Source organism: Schistocerca serialis, chromosome 1 (genome assembly GCF_023864345.2).
Source record: "Schistocerca serialis cubense isolate TAMUIC-IGC-003099 chromosome 1, iqSchSeri2.2, whole genome shotgun sequence".
Classification (NCBI taxonomy): domain Eukaryota; kingdom Metazoa; phylum Arthropoda; class Insecta; order Orthoptera; family Acrididae; genus Schistocerca; species Schistocerca serialis.
Genome location: NC_064638.1, coordinates 129,539,567 through 129,567,083, shown reverse-complemented (window position 1 = coordinate 129,567,083; position 27,517 = coordinate 129,539,567). Strand labels below are relative to the sequence as shown.

At 38.1% G+C, this 27,517-nt stretch overlaps 1 protein-coding gene across 4 annotated transcripts in view; it reads right to left on the bottom strand.

Moving 5' to 3' along the window:
• Positions 1-27,517, bottom strand: part of LOC126464102 (rhotekin-like) — a 755,639-nt gene that overhangs the window by 259,180 nt on the left and 468,942 nt on the right. For 2 of the 4 annotated variants that reach the window (XM_050096210.1, XM_050096209.1), the window contains exon 9: positions 13,101-15,310. In XM_050096210.1, coding sequence (XP_049952167.1) covers positions 15,114-15,310 — 197 coding nt within the window. In that variant the 3' untranslated portion in view covers positions 13,101-15,113. Of the gene's footprint in view, positions 1-13,100; positions 15,311-25,939; positions 25,967-27,517 lie in introns of those variants that run through there. The other 2 variants (XR_007585963.1, XM_050096211.1) reach the window with 2 other exon arrangements.

Here is a 27,517-nt window from a genome sequence, read left to right as displayed (position 1 = left end):
CGACATTGCAACCTGTTTCATCTGCTGTACCTACCAATGATGAGTGCCAGTCATTACAAAGATTCTCATTTTCAGATCCAGGATGCAGTATTCGTCAGGGCCTTCTGACCCAGTCAGCGATGGCAACAGAGGACCATTTTGCATTTCCTTGGGCTCAACATGTTCTTGGTTTCTTCCCCTACAGGATCACTGCTCAAAATACACCGCTGAAGCAGCTTTGTCCTCCGAGACTGCATGATACTGCCACTGCGTTTTGTTTTATAGATTCAACATGCAGCCAGGAGCTTGGATCACGTCCTTGAGCCATTGGCCCATGAGCCAGATGGCATCTCAGCCAGAGGCAATTCCTATGGAGGTGGACATGCCCTCATCCCCGATGCCATCATCATAGCACACCATGTCACCATGGGTGACACCTCTGTGCCATATGACCTTCCTCTCCAATGGGGTCATCCAGCAGTTAAGACTCAGGTTTTGGATGTAGCTGGGTGCCTTCCCTGTGGTTTTCTCAGGGTCAATGCCAAGGTGTGAATGGAAGCCTGTCGGCGGCTTGAGTCTTGGTTTCTGTCCCATCTGCAGTGCCTGCACCCAGACCTCCACTCACTGTTAGTTCGCTCCCACAACCATATACGACCAAGACCAAGAGATTTGGAGGTGAGGAGTGTGGTGCTATAAGCACAGCGCGCACCACGAGGCAGCACCACATGCGTCGATAGGTTGACAACACATTCCAGACCAGAGATTGAGGCACTAAGAAGTTTCAGCAGTGGCCCCTCCGGGGAAGTGATGTGCACCAGTGTCACAGCAGAGTGGACAGGGCCATGTCAGCTCAAGTACCAAGAACACTGCCTTCTACTTGTGTGCTTCATGCTGCGTCATCTGCTTCTAGTGAGTCCACACCAGCCCGTCTTTAGTGAACATTCTCATGGGATAAGAACCGTGTATTAGCTTCTGAAACAGTGGTTGAACTTCAGTATCTGCTGCCTGAGCCATTTTGTACAAAGTTGAGTATTTGTCAATAAATGTGTGTGTTCTTGTCCCTAATCATAATCAATGTTACAGTGTTCTCCTCTCATAGTGTTTGCCTCGGTGCACTATAAATAGTTGAGGGTGGTGATGAGCAATATCTCCTTCTGTGGCTGTATCAAAATTATGGTACAACATGGCGAGTGGTGCCCTTTACCCCTAAATTATATACTTTGGTTTTATTAATCTTCACCACACATTATAAATAAAATCAATTTAATTTTATTATTATTTTTTATCTGAAAAATGTGATGTAACAGAGAAAATCTAACTGTATATCTGAATTTAGCATCTCAAAATTAGGTAAACTCATCCACCTAGAAACAAATGCACAATAAAAATATGTTTGTTGACCAGTATAATTAATGGTCAATTGCTCTTCTCTGCTTTTATAAATGCATATTTCAGTCTTTCATCTCGATTTATCAATGGTAAAGAAGGTAATGCCATGGGGCACTAGCACATCAGCACAAGATTTCAGTAGTTTGGTTTAAATTCCATCTTAGAACCATAGACCTTGCCGTTGGTGGGGAGGCTCGCGTGCCTCAGCGATACACATAGCCGTACCGTAGGTGCAACCACAACGGAGGGGTATCTGTTGAGAGACCAGACAAACGTGTGGTTCCTGAAGAGGGGCAGCAGCCTTTTCGGTAGTTGCAGGGGCAACAGTCTGGATGATTGACTGATCTGGCCTTGTAACACTAACCAAAACGGCCTCGCTGTGCTGGTACTCCGAACGGTTGAAAGCAAGGGGAAACAACAGCCGTAATTTTTCCCGAGGGCATGCAGCTCTACTATATGGTTAATGATGATGGCGTCCTCTTGGGTAAAATATTCCAGAGGTAAAATAGTCCCCTATTCGGATCTCCGGGCGGGGACTACTCAAGAGGACGTCGTTATCAGGAGAAAGAAAACTGGCATTCTACAGATCGGAGCGTGGAATGTCAGATCCCTTAATCGGGCAGGTAGGTTAGAAAATTTAAAAAGGGAAATGGATAGGTTAAACTTAGATATAGTGGGAATTAGTGAAATTCGGTGGCAGGAGGAACAAGACTTTTGGCCAGGCGATTACAGGGTTATAAATACAAAGTCAAATAGGGGTAATGCAGGAGTAGGTTTAATAATGTATAAAAAAAATAGGAATGCGGGTAAGCTACTACAAACAGCATAGTGAACACATGATTGTGGCCAAAATAGACACGAAGCCCATGCCTACTACAGTAATACAAGTTTATATGCCAACTAGCTCTGCAGATGACGAAGAAATTGAAGAAATGTATGATGAAATAAAAGAAATTATTCAGATAGTGAAGGGAGACAAAAATTTAATAGTCATGGGTAACTGGAATTCGGTAGTAGGAAAAGGGAGAGAAGGAAACATAGTAGGTGAATATGGATTGGGGGGAAGAAATGAAAGAGGAAGCCGCCTTGTAGAATTTTGCACAGAGCACAACTTAATCATAGCTAACACTTGGTTCAAGAATCATAAAAGAAGGTTGTATACAGAATCCTGGAGATACTAGAAGGTATCAGATAGATTATATAATGGTAAGACAGAGATTTAGGAACCAGGTTTTAAATTGTAAGACATTTCCAGGGGCAGATGTGGACTCTGACCACAATCTATTGGTTATGAACTGTAGATTAAAACTGAAGAAACTGCAGAAAGGTGTGAATTTAAGGAGATGGGACCTGGATAAACTGACTAAACCAGAGGTTGTACAGAGTTTCAGGGAGAGCATAAGGGAACAATTGAAAAGAATGGGGGAAAGAAATACAGTAGAAGAAGAATGGGAAGCTTTGAGGGATGAAGTAGTGAAGGCAGCAGAGGATCAAGTAGGTAAAAAGACAAGGGCTAATAGAAATCCTTGGGTGACAGAGGAAATATTGAATTTAATTGACAAAAGGAGAAAATATAAAAATGCAGTAAATGAAGCAGGCAAAAAGGAATACAAACGTCTCAAAAATGTGATCGACAGGAAGTGCAAAATGGCTAAGCAGGGATATACAGGGTCTATAGAAGGGCGATGTATTTGAGGACAATATTATGGAAATGGAAGAGGATGTAGATGAAGATGAAATGAGAGATACAATACTGCGTGAAGAGTTTGACAGAGCACTGAAAGACCTGAGTCGAAACAAGGCCCCGGGAGTAGATAACATTCCATTAGAACTACTGACAGCCTTGGGAGAGCCAGTCCTGCCAAAACTCTACCATCTGGTGAGCAAAATGTATGAGACAGGCGAAATACCCTCAGACTTCAAGAAGAATATAATAATTCCAATCCCGAAGAAAGCAGGTGTTGACAGATGTGAAAATTACTGAACTATCAGTTTAATAAGTCACGGCTGCAAAATACTAACGCGAATTCTTTACAGACAAATGGAAAAACTAGTAGAAGCTGACCTCGGGGAAGATCAGTTTGGATTCCGTAGAAATATTGGAACATGTGAGGCAATACTGATCCTACGACTTATCTTGGAAGCTAGATTAAGGAAAGGCAAACCTACTTTTCTAGCATTTGTAGACTTAGAGAAAGCTTTTGACAATGTTGACTGGAATACTCTCTTTCAGATTCTGAAGGTGGCAGGGGTAAAATACAGGGAATGAAAGGCTACTTACAATTTGTACAGGGAAGCAGTGGTTGGGAAGGGAGTAAGACAGGGTTGTAGCCTCTCCCCGATGTTATTTAATCTGTACATTGAGCAAGCAATAAAGGAAACAAAAGAAATGTTCGGAGTAGGAATTAAAATCCATGGAGAAGAAATAAAAGGACTTGGAAGAGCAGTTGAAAGGCATGGAAAGTGTCTTGAAAGGAGGATATAAGATGAACATCGACAAAAGCAAAACGAGGATAATGGAATGTTGTCAAATTAAGTATCGTGAACCTGAGGGAATTAGATTAGGAAATGAGACACTTAAAGCAGTATTTGGGGAGCAAAATAACTGATGATCGTCGAAGTAGAGAGGATATAAAATGTAGACTGACATTGGCAAGGAAAGCGTTTCTGAAGAAGAGAAATTTGTTAACATCCAGTATTGATTTAAGTGTCAGGAAGTCATTTCTGAAAGTATTTGTATGGAGTGTAGCCATGTATGGAAGTGAAACATGGATGATAAATAGTTTGGCAAGAAGAGAATAGAAGCTTTCGAAATGTGGTGCTACAGAAGAACGCTGAAGATTACATGGGTAGATCACGTAACTAATGAGGAGGTATTGAATAGGATAGGGGAGAGGAGAAGTTTGTGGCACAACTTGACTAGAAGAAGGAATCGATTGGTAGGACATGTTCTGAGGCATCAAGGGATCACCAATTTAGCACTGCAGGGCAGCGTGGAGTGTAAAAATCGTAGATGGAGACCAAGAGACGAATACACCAAGCAGATTCAGAAGGATGTAGGTTGCAGTAGGTACTGGGAGACGAAGAAGCTTGCACAGGATAGAGTAGCATGGAGAGCTGCATCAAGCCAGTCTCAGGACTGAAGACCGCAACAACAACAAGAGTTGCTTTTCATTGACATAATATTTTTGTGATCTACCCAATAGATGATTTGGCAAAACTGACATCTGTTTGTGGAGGCTGCAACGCTTGGTTAAGAAAGTCTGATGGATACACTTCTGATGGTCATTTTGTTGTCATGTGTATTCAGTTACTGTTAGAAAGAATTCATTGATTTTAGTAGTCTGTTATTTGAATATAATATCATCTGTTACATTGCAACTGTCATCAAGGACATAAATATGATTTGCCTTGCTGAGCTTATTTGTTTCAAATCATTGTAACAATGTTGAGAGAGCCAAAATGAAAGCTACAGAGTTGCATTGACAGACAGTAGCAGTACTTACCAAAAGCTCGGCACGTCGTGTTCCAGTGACCAGAAGTACACAGGAGATGTGTGTACACAGACATTACTGGTTTTATTAACATTTTTTCACAATTTTCTTTTAAAATTGGGTTAATGAGGGACAAAATACTGGCCTGACCTTTATGAAGAAAAATTTGACACACTTCATAGCTTTTGGAACAAATAGTTTCTTTCTTGGTGAGGAGACATGGATGGAGTGGGTAAAGATACCCTGAGAATCAATACTAAAGAGGATAGGTAGCAACTCACCATAAAGATGATCGTTGAGCTACATACAGGCATATAGAAAAAGAATCACACTCCCACAACTAAATTTTTGGCCATAGCCTTTGTCAGAAAATGAGAGTGCACACACATTCACACTATCACTCAGACACAACTCATGCACACATGACCATGGTCTCCGGCCCCTGCATCAACAAGCTCTGAGAATCACATCCAAACAAACCACTCCTCATGCCACCCTGCCTCTCATCGGCAGCTGCTAGGCTAGCAGCAAGTATGGTGGCAGCAGTGACTGCAAGCTGAGGGGAGGGGTAGGAAGGGGAGAAGCAGTAAGAATGAGAGAGTCAAGAAGTGCCCAGCCAGCGACACAGCATGACATCTCAGTCAACAATTTCATGCTACTGAGACAAAAACGAGATTTTTCCAGCGTTGCCTTCCTTCCCCCCCCCCCCCCCCCCCCCCTCCCCGATACATTTGAAATTCCCTGATTTCCAGAACTTGTGGCAATCCTGGATCTGCTTCTGAACTAGGCAGGTGCAATAATTACGTTCAGTAAAGGCTGAGGTGAGAATGGTGGTATATTGCTGTAAAGAGTCTGCATCTGAACAAATACATTTGCCTCGAATGCCAAGGCCGTATGGGAGGGAACGTGTGACATGGAAAGGATGGCAACTGTCAGAATATAAGTAATGTGTTTGTCAGTAGGTTGAATGTGGACAGAAGTGTGTAACTGGCCCTGTGTGAGGACGAGATCATCATCTCGGAAAGTCGCATGGGATTCGTAATAGGACCACATGAAATTTAATTGGGAGAAGGTACTCAAAGATTCCAGGAATTTTAATAGGTCAGCCCGACCATGAGTCCCTATGGTAAAGATGTCATCTATGTATCTAAACCAAACCACTTAAGCATCCCAGGAAAGCCCCCTCCAAGTGACCCACGAAAAGGTTGACATAGAAAGGGGCCATCCTGGTTCCCATGGCCGTATCCCTGATCTGTTTGTATGTCTGCGCCTCAAAGCTGAAGTAGTTGTTGGTCAGTATAAAGTTGATTAAGATGAGTAGGAAGGATGTCATAGGTTTAGAACCAGGTCGGTGCTGACTGAGCAAAAGTACAGCAGCAGACATACCGTGTACATGGAGGATGTTGGTATAGAGGGAGATGGCATCAATGGTAACCAGCAAGTTGTGTAGTGGAACAGGGATGAGCAGGAATTTCAGGAGATCTAGGAAATAGTTGGTATCTTTGTATAGCAGGGAAGTCTTTGTACTATAGGTTGCAGGTGCTGATTAACTAAGACAGATACACATTTGGTGGGTGCTTTGAAGCCAGCAACAATAGGACAACCAGGATGACGAGGTTTGTGGATCTTAGGAAGATGGTAAAAGGTAGGTGGGTGTTGTCTGGGTAGGGTGAGAAGTTCTATGGATTGAGTTGTTAGTCCTTGAGAGAAGTCTGAGGTTTTAAGGAAGGACTGCACGCCAATTTGAATCACAGGGATTGGATCTTTATGGCAGGCACTATATGTAGAGGTGTCAGACAGCAAGTGTAGACCTTCACTAATATACTCCCTTCAGTCAAGTACCACAGTGCTAAATCCTTTGTCCACTGGGAAGATAACGATGGAGTCATCAGCTTTTAGGGAACTTAGAGCCTGGTGCTCTACAGTGGACAGGTTAGGGTGACGATGTAGTAACCTGAGGAAGGATTGTGAAGCAATGCTGGATGTGAGAAATTCTTGGAAGACTTGTAAGGGATGATTCTGAGGTAATGGTGCTGGATCAAGTTGGGATTGTTGTCACAACTGTTCAAGGCAGGGTTCAACGTCAAATTTGCTGTTGGAAATGTTTTGGGACTGGGTTGCAAAGCAATATTTCCAGTTTCCTTCTGCACCCATCTCTCTACCCCATGGCTCCCCACTGCAAGACTTGCCCTATGTGCCCTCCTACCACCATCTATACCAGCCCTCTAACTGGCAAACCATATACTATCATAGGGAGAGCCACTTATGAAACGACATGTCATATACCAGATGTTACGTAAACACTGTTCAGCCTTTTACATCAGCATGACTACCACCAAATTATAAATTAGGATGAATGGGAATAGGCAGGGGGTGTATACTGGCAACACACAATATCCTGTTGCAGAGCATGCTCTACAACATGTCAGCCATGACTCAGTGCCTGTCTCACCACATGCACCTTCTGGATTCTACCACCAGACACCAGTTTCTCAGCACTCCGCAGGTGGGAAGTAGAGCTACAGCACGTCCTTGGTTCTCGCCACCCACCTGGTCTTAATTTACATTAATTTCTTCCATCTCAACATTTCTTCATAGCTACTCATTTCTTCACTTTAATTTAGTTTTCTACATCTTTCATTGTCCTACCCACGTATTTTTTATTGCTCCCCTTCCAACTATATTACTTACAACGCACTTAGCTTTTCACTCTTATTAACTCATGCATGACGTTTGAACAGTAATCTCTGTCTTGCATATTACCCTTTCTTCACCTTTAAGCTCTCAGGTTTTCAAATCTCATCCGATGCAGTCCCCAACAATCAGTCTTTCCTTCTTATCCTGTCAGGTAAGTCTCCCCTGACCTGCAGTTCTGGGTGACTTGCCCAAAATGTACCACTTTTCCTAGACCTCTCCAGTTCTTTTCCTTCACCCCTGTTCCTTCCTCTTCAACCCTTCTGCCGGAAGAAGGAACAGCAGACCTGAATGTAACTTTCTTTTATTTGTGTGTTCTGCCACCCCATGGTGAGTAGATTACAACTGTACAATGTGCTTGGAAGCTTAGGTTGGCCTTCTTTTGTGCTCACGTTTCTTTCATTCTTTTACTATGAGATGGTTTCCTCATTTCTAACAAGTTCTTCTTCTTCTTCTTCTTCTTCTTCTTCTTCTTCTTCTTCTTCATCTTCTTCTCCCTCTTTGGTTTTTCCTCCATGCCATCTTGCCTTTTTTAACTTTAGATCAAATAGTTTCCACATTTTGAATCTCTTCTTGTGTTTTGCCTAATTCATTTCATAGCCTTTGTTTTTGCTTTACTCTTGGTTTCAGGAAAATCAACCATTTCTTTTGATATAGCCACACAAGTTTAAGGTGCCTCTTAAGTTTATATGGTTGGGCTGTTGTACATAATGATAATTGTTTGTCCAACATGACCCATGTCCAAATTATTGGGTACAATATACACCCATAAGGCTCTGAGTCCCAAGTCATCTTTAGTGTAATGCAGTCCATGTAAATTTTTAATTTTTGCTGGAAGATAGCTTTGACCCATATCTCCCCCATTACACAGGCATGACATATTTAATTTCATTGGTTACATACTCCCGGTAAACAGCCAAGCCAAATAATATTTCAGACATCATTCGGGACACCAATTTGTCTTGTGTTTAACAATTATGAAATGATTTATCCCAAATTAGATATTATTTCACCTGTATCAGTTACATTTGAGGCACTGAGAGCACAAGCGGACTAACCCACACTTTTTGTGAATTTGAGGTATTGACATGTTGTGATAACAGTATACGAGTATTATGCAATGCATGTTGATCTGTTTGTTTATCTGAAGGTTTGTCTAATGTAGCAACGTAAACATTGCTGTTGCACTCAACCGCCGATAGATACCGTTGAGAGCAGGAGTGGACTATGCGTCATAGTCCATTTGTGCTCTATGCTCTCCGTCCACTGCCATTGCGCGTGACGCCGGCGAACGAAAGACTTGTGTATTTAGTGTGGAACAACGTATTGGACCAGTGACCACGTGGACGTGTATTTCAGTTGATCAGCATGGCAGCCCCTGCGAAAAGCGTGGAGGAGCAATTGGAAGGTTAGTTTGTATTGTGTTCCATTCCTTTTTTGTGGATAACATTGTCGATTGTACACTAACGCGTTCATATGCAAACACGTCTAGATGTACCGTATCTCGAATGGTGACTTTGTTCAGAAAATGCAGGTTGTTTTCCATACGAAAACAGAATGACATACAAACAATACTTTATGTATTGCTATTTTGTGTAATCAAGTAACGATCACTTGTAATGTTATGTGTACAACAATGTTTTACCGCCCGCCGAGTTGTGTTGAGCAATTGCTTCGCCTGTGGATACCAATGCACACGTTGACCATTACTGTAGTGTAGTTAATATTACATTGAGGGATGGATATTGTTATTACAGAGATGTTTGCGTCCGATGGGGAAGTGCCGGGAGACGCGAGAGCGAGCACGGCTGCAGCAACAACTGTTCCAGAGGACGTGACAGAGACGAACGACGATGCCGTGGTACGGAGCCGAGGAAAGAAGCGCCTTAGAAACGAAGATAAATGGCTTCGTAACGTTAGGAAAGAACGGAGAGCTCTAGGTCAAGAGTATGTAAACCGTAAGGGTAACCTTGTACCTCGAAAGGAATTGCGGAAAATCAGCGAGTGTACGTGCCGGTATGAGTGCCACAAACACATCAACGAAGAACAGCAGGAACAAGTGTTCAATGAGTTTTATAATTTAGGCAGCCACGATCTGCAGTCGGCTTTCCTGTTTACCATGATTAAAGTCGTTGATAAAGCACGGTCTTACGTAGGTCAGCAACATTCACGTAGGGAGAAGACGAGATTGTATTACTTGCTCAATTCAAATGGGTCTGAAACGAGGGTGTGCAAAAGATTCTTTCAGAATACTTTAGCCGTATCTGCTGGAAGAATCGATAGGGTACTCAAGAATAAAGGGGAAAAAGCCACCCCTCCTCGTGATGGTAGAGGTAAAGGTGAACCTGGTAATAAAACACCTCGCCACAAAGTTGATGTAGTAAAACGTTTCATAGAAAAATTCCCGGCGTATGAAAGCCATTATGCGTATCATAAAAATAACGGTAGGAAGTATTTAGGACCAGATTTAAATTTATCAGTCATGTATTCACTGTACTGTGCAGAGGAACAAATGCCCGTTTCTCATTTTATTTTCCGCAAAATTTTTTACGAAAACTTCAATTTGTCATTTCATCCACCAGTGTCCGACTCTTGTCGAACATGTGATGCTTTGCAGGTAAAAATAACAGCTGCCGATAATGATAAGGAGAGGACGGAGTTAATTGCAGAACGTGAATTCCATCAGCAAAAAGCTGAGTATGCACGGGCAGGTTTACATAGTGATACATTGCTTAGCAAATCAGATGGTAACGTTACAGTGATAACATTTGATTTGATGAAAACTTTGCCTACACCGATCATCTCAACTGGAGTTTGCTATTACAAACGTCAGTTGTGGACATATTGCTTTGGCATCCACAATATGCACAATGATGATGTATACATGTTTCTGTGGCATGAATCCATTGCGTCGAGAGGGCCACAAGAAATTGGTTCTTGTTTGCTGTACTTCATACGCAATTTTGTCAGGACTGAAAAACTAATTATGTACTCTGATCAGTGCGGAGGCCAGAATAGAAACATAAAGGTTGCTGTACTGTGCCAATACATTGTCAACAGCTCAGAGTTCTCTGTGAAGGAAATAGACCATAAATTTTTAGTTAGCGGACACTCGTACCTGCCCTGTGATCAGGATTTTGGCTTAGTTCAGAAACGAAAAAAGTATTTTCCTAATATTTACCGTCCTAAACACTGGAATGATGTGGTAGTGAGTGCCAGAAAAAGGAATCCATTCAAGGTAATTAATATGAATGCGGAATGTTTCTTTTCAACAAAACAACTCGAAAGAAACATCACGAATCGAAAAATGTCTTCTGGCAATTGTAAAGTACAATGGTTGAACATACAGTGGCTGCGGTATGAAGCAACCAACAGATTCAAAATATTGTATAAATACTCGAACCAAAACCAAGAGCCATTTCAGGAAATTGATGTGGCCAAACGAACATCCACATGCATCAGCAATCTCGAACTGCTTTATCCTAATGGAAATGTAATTACAGAGGCAAAAAAGAAGGATCTGCTAAGTTTGCTTCCGTATGTACCTCCACTTCATCATGATTTCTACAAAACTTTACAAACGTCATCAAATGCTGTAGAAACATTGCCTGTGGATGATTTTGAAATGTAACACAATGCGTAACATTACAGAAACCAATGTAAAATGGTACATGTAATGTGTACAATGTATACTAGTAATGAATACTATTGTCACATGCATCAGCGTACTAACGGACCTGTCATTGAGAATGTTCAACTACTTGGAGCGAAAATGGACTAAGCCACAACAAAACTGCTAATATTCTACTATATAGTACTTTTGTAATTTATCTATGTCAAAATATTGTTCAATAAAACCACAGTTACATCATATGCATGTTACAAGGCTGCAATGTATCACAAACATACATTATTTGTGGGCCCGTATTATGAGACCTGTTTCCTCCATATTGACTTCTCCGGGGTTAGTCCGCTTGTGCTCTCAGTGCCTCATTTGTTAACAACACTTTGCCAGCTCAAAGATGGGTTGAAACGATTTTTCATTTCAGCCATAATCACATTCAGTTTTCAAATTTACTGAAGTTAGCAGAGTTTCTTTCCTGTCTTCCTAGCACTAACGCTACCACTGAAAGGGTATTTTCCCACATGAATAGTATATGAACCAGGTCTGGGACAAAACACACTTTGCTTTAGAAACTATCAAAGCTATGTTAGTGAATAGAGTGAAAGTTTGCAAGGTAGGAGACGAGATACTGGCAGAAGTAAAGCTGTGAGGACCGGGCGTGAGTCGTGCTTCGGTAGCTCAGATGGTAGAGCACTTGCCCATGAAAGGCAAAGGTCCCGAGTTCGAGTCTCGGTCGGGCACACAGTTTTAATCTGCCAGGAAGTTTCAGAGTGAATTGTGATGAAACTAATAATTTTTTTTATATGCTGTTGAATAATACAGATATTCTGAAGAAGATTCACAGCACTGATAAATACAGTACATCTGCTCATGCTTCATCTTAGAAATTACAAATAAAATATAAATTATCATACTTTTTGCAACAAATTAGTGATATTTTGCATTTATTACCTTTTTTCCAGTATCAACATTTCTTAATATGACCCAAATTTGGATCTAGAAAATGTGTTCATATTACTTTTCAGTCGACACACTGACTTGGTTTGCCATTTGTTTCATGACTTACTAAAAGCACAGAACTGGCAACATGCCATCCTTCAGAGTCTCCATTCTAAATTAAATGTCAGGAAGGATGCACTTCATATGGTCAGTCAACATACATACTGCTTTAATGTCATGTGACAAAACTGCAAAAGTAGTTATTTCTGCAAAACCACACGACTCATTTGGGAGCTAGATTTGATTACTTGTGTTCAAAACATTCCACAAAAAGATTCCTCATAGCCCAAACATGACACGCAAATTATGTCAAAATACCACTGATACTGAAAACCATCACATTTCTTCCTTCCAATTTACTCTCTGACAGTCACTGAAGATGGTTTGCTTCCAGTGCTTTCTTACAAGATAATCAGTCTCTCAAATCAACTTGCTTACCATTTAATAAACTCCAGCGTTGCAATGAATCAGTCTCTCAAATCAACGTGCTTACCATTTAATAGCCTCCAACATTGCAACGATCCCAGTAGTACCCTAATGAAAGGTATCATTTAACACTTTATAATTTGTTACAAATTTATTCTTTTTTAAAGGAAGGAGGACGATCTCACTATTAACCTACTTCAGAGCTATATTGGGATTTAACAATAACATTAAAATGTTTTTGCGCTTGAAGAAATCTCTCACATTCATGCTTCATTTTCTATCAGAGAATGAAGTTCATTTTATATTTGTTGGTTTAATTTAATCTATAAATACACAAAATAATGTAAGATGTAGTATTTTTGTTCTCTATATTTTCTTATTTCTGGGAAATGGAGCACTAAGTTTTCTGATAAAAGCATGTGAAAGACTAAAACAATGTCAGTCAGCTATAATAAATCTATTTAATTTTTTATAGAACTTTATTACAATTTCTGTCAAATGTTTTGATCCAAGCTGAACTATTTGTACATAATCTTAAAATTGTAGATGAATTTATAAAGAAGGGTAAAAACAGTATGACTCATAGGAATGGTTGCACACAATTTACAGAAACAGATGTAGATCTTAACCACATATGATGACAATTTAGGGTAAGACTATGATCACATTAAACGGACACATTAGTTGACAATAATGAGCAATTCGTCCAATAATATTAAATTATTCTATCATGCTGGACATAATAACCAACACAGTTTGTAGCTAAACAATATGAAAAGTACCTCAGCATTAAGTATGTGCTTTGTGATGAGAATTTATTGCATTTGTATTTGCTTTGAGATACAAAAAATCCATTGAAATTTTAGTTTTAATTTTAATTATACTTTAAAAATACAGTCTCTATACAGCAATCAAATGATCATCTACAATGAGCAAATATAGATCTTAAAATAACTTTTCAGTGACTTCAACAATGGCATCACACATTGTGTGCCCTTAAAAGCTAATCTCCTCTATCACTCTTGAAGTGCACATTACGTGATGATAAAAAAAAAGTGTGTGTTTAAGGTTCATCTTACGCCAGCAGAAAATGGTATGTTCAATCATTCATACCTCATTCACTAAAATTCACAGATAATGTAGAAATAAAAGTTTATTTTCATCAATCAGAATTTAGATTTTTGTCTCAATTATCACAACTGTAATGGGTGGCATCTGAATGTCTTATCCATACACGGAGTTGGTGCAACTTCATGAAGGCAGTATTGGAAAGCTACACATGCACAGGATAATCCACAAAATAACTACTTCTCCAAGTACAAAATAATCTACTTTATCTTTAGATATTAAATAAGAACCTCTGTTCCACAGATGTTTGACATACATTTCAAAAATGGGGAAAAAAGAAAATAAATACTTTACTTTTTGATTTTTTCCTATACAACACACATGAAGGAAGGAATTATAAAATAGATGTCAAACTGTTTATAAAATGGAAATTCTATAAATAACGTATTTCTTTACAAACAGTACTACAGAGAAACAATGTACACTGCCACTATTAACATTAATTACATGCTGAGGTATAAAAGATGACATAGTAATTCTTATAATGAATCTGAAGATCCAAATTTGCTTTGTCCATTCCTTTCTGCTCTGCTGTTCATAGCAGGAAACAATTCTATCTATTCTTGTGGTTTTAACTCCTGCCTGCTACAGAATTGCAGCTAATTGGCTTATAGCCTACCTAAAGCACAAGTAAAATCCTAACAACTGGGTGTGAATTTAGTCATTCTCCAGGCATCTGACACTGTTCAAAATCAGTATTACAATATTAACATGTTCACAAAACAACTACCTATGATGCAAAGAATTTCAAGTATTTATTGTGTGACACTTTGAACATCCATCACACCCAAAAACAGTAATCGACTGCGTACTGACTGTCAGACCTTTCTTCTGCACATGGCAGTAACAAATAAAATCTCACATAATTGGCATTCTTGCCAGCTTCGGTAAATTAGAACATACTCCTATAGACACACAGTAACTGCAGCAGATTCACAGAGTATGCAGTCTCATCCCATTAATTCTAGTGCAACTCTTCTATTTGCATTTTGTCTGCATTGCGACATTTAAATAAAATATTGTACAATGAAAAAAAAAACTATCTACAACAACTTAATATAATACAGTAAAAAAGGTACATGCCTATCAACTTGTATAACAAAATCAAATGAAGTACTGCATACATTTATCAGTAAAATGACAAAAGTGCAGTCATACAATAAGCGTTGCTGCTGATGGCAAGTATTACTCATAAGTGTGAATCCATAAAACTACGAAGTCTAGAAAAATCAGGTAACAAAACTGAAAAAAAGGAATAATTTCTTCTGGCATGAAAAACACGCTACAATTTTGAACAATTTACACCCTCTCTTCAACATTTTGTAGAAAGACAGAAATACTGGGAATGGAGGACTGACAGGCCCATTTTGTGGCTGCCATCAGTCTTGATTGTTACGTGAGAAGGGCCAGTTGCCTCGTACTGTGTTGCCTTTGGCACTGGCACCGGAACTCAGAGATCGCTCCCGGAAAGTTGGTGAGGATGATGATGATGCACAAGAACTAAGGCTTGTGGATGGCGTCATACCAAATATTTCTTGTACGGTAGGTCGATGGTAATCTGTTGAGCTCACCGACTCTGCAAAAGCGAGCACATTAATTACTTTCTGGCCAGATCATGAGAGCCAGCAGTAAATGGTCAAAACATAATTTATATCCACAAGATACAGCAAGAACAAAGTACTGAAACTGTTCCCTGTAAAAGGAAGTTATATTTTCTTGGTCTTTAGTACCCAAGTAATAATGAAAGAAAAAGGCAGCTGATCTACAAAAGTGTGTTGTGTTTTTTATGAACTGTGAGGACATTATAATTATACTTATCTACTAGAACAAGAAAAAACAATTACATATCATGCAGCACTGCACCAGGTTCCAGTAGCTGTTCGGAGTTTTGATGCAGTGGGACAAAATATGCAAGCATTGCATCATATCATCATCAGTTATCAGAATAACAATATGAAGTGGGAGCATGAAGAGAACAGATATCTGATGAAAGTGCAATCACATATTCTGCCTACTAAGCCACTAAATTTCTACATAAACAAAAAAAAAAAAAACAAATTGGTCTGTTTATCACAGCCTGCTATACTATGAACTCGTAACTAAGTTCATGCAAACAATTATCCTCAATCATCCTTTCTTCAAGTGAAATATAACTTCATGAATCAGGGGATTAATTTGAGGAAGACTTGAGGTATTAATTTTTATTTTTTTTTATAAGTGTCTAGATCATGAACATTATAAAACATTAAAATGTGACAACTTGTATCAGTTGACTAAGCAACCATGATCACATCTGAGAACAAATAAAGAACAGAAAATTGCCTTAAGTTAAATTTTACAAATCAAAACCTCAAACTTATACAAGACAGAAAGCAAGGAAATAAATAAAAGTACTATAGAACTTCGCTAATCCATCCCCCACAGGGCCGAGAGCATGGTCAGAATGCATAGAAGGCCGGATTGTCAGAAGAACAGTTGTAGTTAGTAACAAAACAAAAAAGAAAACGTCAACACACTAAAAATTCTTTTACAAAAGTGTAATGTAAAGTAGAGTCTGTAGTCTAAAATACACCTGTATCTTACAGTAACTATATTGCTACTGTAAGTGAAAGTTTAACAGCTGTCCATATCCTATTAGAGACACACAACTAATTTGTAATTAACTATTTAAAACATGAGATTACTTGATAAAAAGTGTTCTGTTGTTAATCAGGACAAAAAAGATCTGTAATGAGCTTCTGCTTAGCAACCAACAACCTTGATTTTGCCACTATGTTCCACCGTTATCTATCCACAAAATGCCTTTTGGGTGGACATATGGCTCATTCAATTTACTGGAAGGTTATACCAAACGCTTTTTTTACTAACTGTATGTGATACTTGAGCCATAGGTTCATTGTCTTCATTACCATCACCAGCTTTCTCATTTTCATCGGTTCTCCAATTTACAGCATCAATGATTTGATCATCAGTTAATTATTCTGCCATTGTGCGGTGAACTTCAGCTGTACTGATCCACTCACTCATGCCACTGGGCTCAATGCCCAGTTGTAAAGTTTGCAAACGCCACAAAATCCTTGGAGTGTCTTGACTTTCATCATTTGTTGCATGATCTGTTTCATCTTAATTCTCTTCGCCCATTTCATTTGAGGTTTCATCTTTAATTTCATTCATTTCCAGCCACAGTTTGTGGCAACATTTTTCAAGCATTGATGCCAGCTTTTCTTCCCAAACTTTGGCAGTTGTATAGATCATACCTTTTATATTCCTGATTTCATTGCTTGAAACAACCTACCTTCTTGTGTCCTATCTAAAGTTGATCAGTTGTATTTATGATGATATTGCCTCTTGAGCCACTCACTGACATTCTGGTCCATGAACTGGATTAGACATGTTATGTCAGCAGGAAGAAACAAAGTTTCATTTCACCTTTTGAAGTTCATCTTCAGATGGATGAGATGTCACACTGTCAAGTATCAATATGGCACGTTTACGAGAGGTGTTGGTTTCATTTTCCTACTCACTTTTAAGGTATTTTGTAATGATAGGGGGCTAATTGGTCATAAAACCATTCCTTAAAGAAACTGGATTTCATCCATCACGTTGACTTGTGGTTGCAATTATACACGATACTGCTGTGATATTTATGTTTTTGAATATCTTCAACTTTTTTGGCTTTTCTGATCACAAATAATGGCATCTTGTGATTGTCATTAGCAGTACTACAGAAAGCTTGCAGTACTACAGAAAGCAATAGTAATTCTATCTTTGGCAAGTTTTGTACCTGCAAGACATTGATTTTGTGTAGCAAGAATACTTACATGGAGCATTTGGTTCAAGCCACACTCATCAATGTTATACACATGATCAGCGGTCAGGTTTAGCTCTTTAACCAAGTTTTCAAATATCAGAACAAATTCATCTGCAACTTTTTCATCATCAGACAGCTTTTCACCTACAGTAATTACATTTTATATGCCACATTGTTTTTTCCACCAATGTAACCATTGTTCACTTGCTGTAAACTTTTCATTTTCAAGTAATTTTTCATACGAAACCAGTGCATTTTCTTTTATGATTGGTCCAGACTACAGAGTTCCTTTTCTTCTCTCCTGTTCAAACCACAAACACAAAGCATTGTCTAGAATTTCACTTTCAGGCTTCTTCGAAGTCTTCAGTCCTTTTACATCAAAGATCATCTCTGTATGACTTACAAGAGTTTTCATGTTTTTTACCAGTCCTTAACAGTTGTTATGCCAGTCCTTACCTCACTTGCAACAATTTGAAGAGACTCACCTTACCTAACATTTCAAGCACTTTCGTTTCTCTCCTAAGGATATCATCATTTACTTGATGCCATAATTTAGTTTTATATACTGTAATATGTGAGACCAACACTGTTACTAGTTTCTAAAAGAAATATTTGCATAATAAACTTAGTGATTGAGTTAGAAACAAGACATTTCATATTAAAACTGGTCTAACTACCGCACCTATCAATGGTCAGCTGCCAAGTGATCAATATCGCTGATAATGAGTCGTCATCAAGTTTTAACAAACACCAGGAATGGGATGGTTGCACTAAGTGGGGAATCGGACCATCTGAGGTCAGATAGTGAGATTCTACTGTAATAAATGGGCATCAGCTAAATGTGTAATATATATAAATTAACAATATTATGAGTACATCAAAGGGATAATGTGCCATGTTCATATGAGTAACACTCAAGCATGGTATATTTCTTTCTGTTTATTACCCCTGTTTTTATTTTTGTAATAATTTTCACTATGTAACATATTTCTGCTATTTCTCTTATTCCTATAGGTTTTGAACCAGTCAGTTTTACCTTGCTGATTTATTCAGTTTTTTTTTTTTACTGTGAAACCTAGTTTACTTGATGACACTATGTTGCACACAACTGTGCTACCAGCCAGTGTGCACGTGTGGCGCGAGTTTGCACAAATCGATGGCAAAATTAAACACTATCACAATGTTCCAACTTTATCACCATTAGATGCTAGTATGGAGGTTAGGTGCGACAGTAGATTGCATAAACCAAAATATGACATGGGGAACAGAGAAAATTGTTCAGTTTTTTGGGTACCAATGCCATGCATGTGTGTTTGTGGGATTTACATGGTGCAGACTTAAAAACAAGCAGAGATATACTTCTGTGCTTGAGAATATCATACATGATCTGAAACTGGATGGCTTCACAATACATGAGCTGGAGAGGAAAATTCATTCAGTTAGGAGTACAAATACAAACGAATTTAGAAAAATACAGGCAACAAAACATCCAACTGTAGAACACCCCATGTCTCCAAGACAAAAATCCCATGCTTTGAGTTATGTTATTCTTTTTTAAGGGAAACAGTTGGCAATAGGAAAGTTTTCACTATCCAGCCGCAAAACCAAACATGTTTCTCACTGTTCCCACCCCTTGTACTGCCATTTAACACAAACAAGCTTAACTCTACCACTATTTTACAGCTGCCAAAACTTTCATTTTACACATGACTGTGAAGCCATCCAGTTTCAGATTATGTATGATGGCCTCAAGCACAGCAGTATACCTCTGCTTGTTTTTAAGTCTGCACTATGTAAATCCCACAAACACACATGCATGGCACTTAGAAAACAATAAAACTGAAGTGTACACTGGTCATACCACGTCTACAGAGGTATATGAAACCATTTGTGTGCAACTTGTTTTATGCAAAGATTGGTGTAACCCAGAAATTATTAAGTCAACTGAAACTAGTCACCACATTTTAATGTTTTATAAAGTACACTATGGGGACAATTATTAAAAAAAAAAAAATTTTTTATTTGATCCCTTTCTCCTTCTCTATGTCGAATATAACTTGCGTCTGAAATGCCCTGAAGCATAACTGCTTTGAATTACATAGGTCTTTAAGCATTTGAGGACACTGTCCAAAGGCAACAAAGATGATACATGAAGTTTTCCTCCTATTAATCAGTAACACAGCATTTTTGTTAGAATTTCAGTTCATAATACAGGGTGTTCCAAAAAGAATATACATATTAGAAAGTATTATTTCGTCCAAACTATCGATCACTGCACCTCAGCTCGGCTACTGGAGAAACAAATACATAGTCTAGTTTATATTAATAGCTGCTAGATGTCTGTTGTTTCTGTTTATCTTGGTAACCATCTTATACTTAAAATGGCTACTCCGCAGCAGAAATCATTTTGTGTTCTTGAGTTTGTGAAATGCAGTTCCATGATTACAGTGCAAAGACGTTTCAGGTTGAGGTACCAAACTGATCCTCTGAATGGGTGGAACATTCGCAGATGGTATCAGCAGTTTCTAGATACAGGATGTGTATGTAAGGGAAAGAGTCCTGGCTGCCCTCATGTTCCTGAAGAAAATGTTGCATGAATTCAAACTGCCTTCCAACATAGTCCTTCAAAATCAACTCGTCATGCCAGTCGGGAGTTACAACTGCCCACAACAACAATTTGGCATGTTTTGAGACGTTGGTTGGCTATAAAGCCATACAAGTTACATCTGTTACAAGCTCTGCGTCCTGATGACAAACGCAAATATGCAGCATTTTTTAATGAGATTCTTGATGCTATTGATAATGATAACACTTCCACACAATGCATCGTGTTCAGTGGTGAAGCAACTTTCCATATTAGTGGTCAGGTAAACAAACACAATGTTTGAATTTGGGGCCTACAAAACCAACATGCAGCCATTGAACATGTATGAGATTTGCCCAAAGTCAATGTGTTTTGAGTGATATCCCAATCATCTGTTTATGGCCCATTCTTCTTTGATGGAAACACAGTTAAAGGTCAGCAGTATCTTGCTATGTTACAAAACTGGTTGTTTCTGAGACTGCAGGAAGACAACTTCATTTTTCAACAAGACGGGACACCCCCTCACTGGAGTCGCCAAGTGCATGAATATCTGAATGAAACTCTACCGAACCGTTGGATTGGTCATCAAGGAGCTGGCGACTTAGCAGGTCTCAGCTGGGCTCCACTGTCACTGGATTTGACACACTCCGACTTCTTCCTGTGGGGTTTCGTTAAAGACAACGTTTATGTGCCACCACTCCCATAGAACCTGGAAGAGTTGAAGAACTGGATCTGTACTGCCATAACATCAGTGACAAAGGACATGCTTGCCCGAGTATGGAAGGAATTTGAGTATTGATGTGATATTGTTTGTGTCATTGATGGAGGACACATTGAACATGTGTAATCTGAAATTGACAGGTTCGTAAATAGGTGTGTAAAGATTCATATTCGTATGTCTTAAAGTTTAATAAATATATATATATTCTTTCTGAAACACCCTGTATGTAAGACAATACAAGAAAGATGAACTGACGCAGTTCAACATACCCATGTCAAACAGCTCATTCTGATTAAATCACCACTCAATGGTTTTCAGACATTGTATATTTATAAGTACAATCAGAAATAGATCACTGAGACATGCTATTTGAAAACAGCACTTAGCTAATTATAAATTTTTCGCTATTGTTTGCTTCTTTAACTACATGCTATGACAACTGACTGCAACCATGATGCATTTGGGAAGATTAACCTCTTTATTCCTTATGTACACGTGTGTGGACTTCCAGAACTCACACTGTAAAATTAAGAAATGGGTTTTACCAACACAATACCTGCACCACATGTTTTTGTTCCCACAGTTTCGATTTTTTGCCAGTAGATTGTACCACACACTGCATGCAGTGCTACTTACAGTGTTTTGAAGATATAATTCAGAATAATGGTGAAGAATGCCTCTAAATGCAGCAATGAAATGTGTACTTCATGCATGATAACGGTGTACAGGAAGTGAAATATATATTTGTATTTACTTAATAACAATTTCTTTTTAAAATTCTATGACCTAGATTTTTTTATTAAGTGTTATTAAAATTTTTCCTTCTAATGATTAAGACCACAAGTACACATGTGTACCTTAAATATTTTAGAAAATATAAAAAATAAAAATTAAATCAATGTAATTTAGAATTTAGCTATGTGTAAAAACAATAAAATGACCGATGAAAACATTGCATTTTTAGCATTCTTCTGGAACACTACGGTTCCAGATCTTATCTTGCCTCTCATGTGTACTGTGTCATCCATGTTTCATTTGTATAGGCTACATTTGAGATTAATACTTCCATAAAGGAATTTCTAACATCTTAGCCTATATGTTCTTTACTGAAGCTATCAATGCTAATTTTGCTACCCGAACAGCAAAATTCATTCACCACTTAATCTCTCATTTCCTAATCATATTCCCTCATTATCACCCAATTTAATTCAAAACACATTCCATTACATTCATTTCTTTTTTGTTTGCATTCATCTGACAGAACTGCAATATCATGGGCAAATCTCCAAGTTTTTATTTGTCCTCCCTGAAACTTAACTTCCTTTCCAAATTCTTCTTAGTTTCCTTTACTGTCTGCTCAATGTAGAGACAGTAAATTAGGGATAGAGTGCAAACCTATTTCACTCCTTTCTCAATTAGGGCCTCCCTTTTGTGTTATCAAACTGCAGTCTGGCTGCTGCACCTGTTGTTGTTGTTGACAATGATAACACAGCAACAACACAGTATACTTCTGATACAAAATTCCCTGTGGGTGCACCAAGAAAAGTAAAGAGATGATTTCCTCAAACTGTATGGCAACAAAGAGGAAAGTATTTTAAAGAGCTCATTCAGCAACTCAGTATTGTTTATCCACAACTGATTATCTCAAAATATGGTAATTATTACATCTATAAGAAAATATTCATCTTGAGACTGAAACTCAATCTTGTGTCTGTGTTTCCTTACAAATAAATTTGTTTTATGAGAACTTAATGTACGAAAGTGACTTACATCAAAAATTTATGAATGGTAATGTTGCACTTTTGTGGTTAACATTATTTTATTCTATGTGGAAGCATGGGTGTGCATGTGTGTTTTTGAGAGAGAGAGAGAGAGAGAGAGAGAGAGAGAGAGAGAGAGAGAGAGAGAGAGAGAGATATTGCACATGTGCATGCAATATAGTATTCTTTCACTTATCTGCACTGTGTTCCTGTTCACAAGATGAGAAAACAGTGACACAGTTCCAGTTTCATGTGTTAACAAAGTGTACATTACAACAACTGTCCATATGTGAATAATTTTCTTAAATACTGAATTATATATGTACAGATATAAAGTGCAGTTTTCCTGGTATTTGACAGAGAGGAAATAAAAAAATCCACTGATAACGCTGTAACTTCAGTGAAACATGTCTGGCTAGTCGCAAAGAAAAGTTTGTGTTTGCTGAAGGTGGAACCTATTCAAACATAAATTTGTGAGCAAATAATATGCAATAGGATGAGACTAAAGTCTATCAAAACCTTACAAATTTGGAACTTTAAAGCTTTGCAGAGCAATGCATAAATTACTGGTAGACACATGGAATGTCGCACGATACTTTATTAATGTAATAGTAAACACCAGGTAATACTATTAATTTTCACTAGCCAGTTAATAACTCCACCTGATAATGTGTAGGCAGTACTGCACTACCCTTGCTACTGAACATCAACTGTGTTCCTCAATAGAAATAATGAAGGTTTTATTGTTATGTCTTTGGAGCATCTAACTCCTGTTCTTAGGTAGCCACAAAGATCTGTTTATATTTCACAAAGTCCCGAACATTATAGATTAGGCCTCACATTTGGACAGTTTTTAGTGTCATCTATTTTTTATGTTTACTTTCAATGTATTTTGATATAGTTTGATTTTGGGTTGGTCTGTTATTGTTGAAATTGTGAACACAGTGTTTCAGGTAGGCCAGAGAGCTATTGAAGTTATTCTCATTGGTTTTAGTAGTTGTATATTAATATTAGATATGAGAGTTCTAGGACTACAAAATGAATTATAATGGGTCATGTTATACAAATGAGGTGAAGATGTTTGCATTGCATACCTAAATTGTTTCTGCCAAGTTAGTTAAAAACTGTGCATGAACCTTCAGTTTTTGCTTCATAATCTCTAAGTGTAAGCTGTTAGTAAGAGTGCAGTCAAATCTCACTTTGATGCTACAGTTTATTTTCACATTTAGCTTTTTTCATTCTTAGACACATTCGCTTTCTACCTCATATCTCCAGTATTAAGACAAGTTACCATACTGATAGCGTAAAAAAATGTCTTCAGACTTTATTGTTGCCATATATGTATAAGGGATGTTCGAAGGAAAAGGTACAAAATGGCACCATGGGTAAAATTGAAGTCTTTATTTGAAGTAACTACCTGAGGCCCGAGCACAACTATCCCACTGTTCCACGAGCCAAAATAATCCCTTTTTCCAGAATTCCTGTGGCTGTGACAGGAACCATTCCTCCACTGTGTCCTTCAATTCGTTAAGTGAGTTGAAGTACTTCCCCTTTGCAATGTTTATAGTGTACTAAACATGAAGCCACAGGATGACATATGTGGGCTGTATGGTGAATGCTCAAGATGCTCCCACTTCAACCTTGCCATTAAATTTTGTGTGACATTGGAGATGTGGGAACATTCATTATCATGGAGCAGAATCACTCCCTACATGAACAGCACAGGCCGTTTGCTTTTGATAGGCCAGAAAGTGTCTTACAATATACACCACTGTTGTTGATTTTCCTGTGCTTGAGGAATTCAATGATTATCAGACTTCAGACATCAAAACAGACAGTAACCATCATCTGGCCTGTTGAGGACACAGCTTCAAACATAGAAGGGGGACTTGACAAAGACATGCAACCACACCAGACACTATTTTCAGGTTCCTGCATGTCTCACAAGTTATCCCAGAGCTGCATATGCAAATTGTGGTGTCACAAGGCATAGGCCTGCCCCACCCGTCATTAAATTGACCAAGACTTATATGAATAATTGTAAGAACAGTTATTATCATTATGTTCTTTAAGTTTGTTTTTTGGGTTTTCAGAAATACTGTGAGAATAAAGTTTATTTATGTTGCAGATAACGTGGAAGACGTTGCCCAACGATCACCACAAAAGTTCAATGTAGCGGCAAGTGGGCAAGGAATAAAACGAATGCTGCAAACTACCGCAAGCCATGGAAGAGTCTGGGCCGCGAGGGTGTCGAGCTTCCTAGGTCATTGTTGGACAACTTCAAAGGAGGAGATATTCTGCTTTCTCTTTGTAAACAGATTGATCGAGTCTTGAAAGGTTCATGTAAAACGTATAGGCGGGTGACACATTAGGTGGGACCCAATGCCTGTAATACTTCCACAGTTATTAAAAAGTTGTTAAACGGCAAAACCAATAGTTCATCACTTATATAGATAAAAAGTAGTATAGATATAGGAAAGGAAGAGTTACGGCATCAGAATGAAAAGTGACACATCGCTCAGCAACGAAGGAGGACATAAACAGCAGGCATTACATCGTGAAAACAAATCAACTGATAAAATAGTAAGTCTGTAATTACGCATAAAGCCACGTAACACTGCAAAATTTCAATCAGTTTTGTTGTTATGACATTTTGTGCCTTTTCATTTGAATGCTCCTTATAATATAAAAGTTCAATAAGAACATGGGCCAATACTGAATCTTGAGAGCAGTCAGATACGTAACATGTTTCACTTGGAAGTCTTTCAACTGAAAGTTATATGAGCTTGATTTCCTTTTGACATTTGTGTCTTGGTAGAGAAAACAGTTGATAATTCTTTAAGCCACTTGTGTTCTTCTCAGGCCATTGCTTCTTTCCACCTTTACTGTAATAATCATAGTAAATATACCATATCTTTCAAAAATATTTACTTTGAATTATACATAACTTAAACAATTATATGTAACTTACATAACTAATGAAAAGAAGTAGAGAATTATTAAACAGAGAATGAACAAAACCTCAAGAGAAAAACATCTCTTTTTTGGGAAGCACTGATAAAGAAAAGAATTAAAAACAATAAATGTCCCAAACATTTGTTTTCAAGCTGGCAAAGCATTGTTTCAGCTTTTCTAATACTAACACAGCACCATATAAAGAAAAAACAAGTTTAAAAGACAGACAAATCTAGAAAATATACTATTATAATTAAGCTTGTGCTTTTATGCAGTGATTACATGCTGTTGCAATATTTGAATTCTTTTAGAATAAAATATGTGGTCTGCTAGTCAAAAAAAGCAAACAAAGGCAGCGTTACTTTACTGCTTACCAATGATTTCCACGATGACCAGTTAACCTAAGGTTAGCAGAAAGGCAAAAGGGTTAATCAAATTTTAAGAGCAAAAGTCTTGTTAATAGGGATGAGGTAAAGCTACTAAATGAATTAACATACAATATGTATACTTCACACACGGTATATTTCATAGTTAATACTTCATGCCAGTTTGTTAATAAAGGATGAGAGGCCATGCATGTAACACACAGAAGGACAAATCCCGTGACACCATTATTTTGCTTGAAGATACATATTTCTAGTGACACACACACACACACACACACACACACACACACACACACACACACACACACACACACACACACAGAGAGAGAGAGAGAGAGAGAGAGAGAGAGAGAGAGAGAGAGAGAGAGAGAGATATTTAATGAGCAGTTTTATTTACATACACATGGCACTCTTGGATGTATCATTTCTGTTCTAATTTTAATAACCTTGTGATGGGCAACTGAAAGCAGGAGAAATCAACATTGGGAGATCACATTCAGCAGTCTGACACAATAACAGCTATTTGTTCATCAGTCGGCCTTTCTTCTGTGGCAAAATAAAATCGGAGTTTAAATGCCAATAACTATGAGAATGATAATGTGTAAACAGTGGTTGAGCCAGGAATGGATAGATCGTGTCTGTACATACTTGTCTTGCAGTATACATTTAGCCTGTGACATCATCAGATCAGTGTAGGTGCTTATGAGTGTATTTTATGAATAAGCTTTTTGTTAAGTTATAAATTAGTGTAGCATGGAAACTTATTTATCTAGGACACTGATTCAAGTGTGATTGCAAAGAGCTCGCAGAGCAATTCTAGGACCCAAAGTGAGACAACAGAAATATTTGCTGGAATATAAGTGAACGTCAGCATTAAATTAAAAATTGCAAAATGATGAGAGATGTCATCTCATATAACTTCTATATATACCCAGAACTGCATAAAATGCAAACTGGAGGAAAGCCCCTATCAAAAGGCATCCAAAAACGCTCAAACATCCAGTGCTGAGCGAATGCAAGGGTGTGTCAAAAAGTAAATGAATAAATGGAGCAAAAAAATTACGTAGCTGGCCAGTCTGGAACACAGCAGCCAACAACAGTCCACACATGTGATTTTTCTGTTCTGTAATCACTCTACTATGCTATGTAATCACTGTGTTAAAGAGACTGATAATTAAATTATATATTAATATGAAACACTTGTTATGAATTTATCCCTACTGCATGGACCGAAACTGCAGACAAAGTGTTATTGAGTTCTGTTGATACCAACAGCTTTAGGTTCAATATTTTCACAATTTTTACCATCGTAAATTTTGAAATAAGATTTACAACATATGAGATTTGGCCAAAATGATTAGTGCTTGGTTAACAGATTTCTCCCAGTGTTATGTTTTTCAACTGCCAATCACAAGATTACTTTAATCAGAAAATGACAGTAGTGGTATGAACTATCCAGAAAAATAGAAAATCACTTTGTCTATGTAATACAAAAATTATGAATGACTAGGTAGCCACATACTGCACTAGATTTGGAAGACGTTGTTATGTTGGTACTGTGTGCTG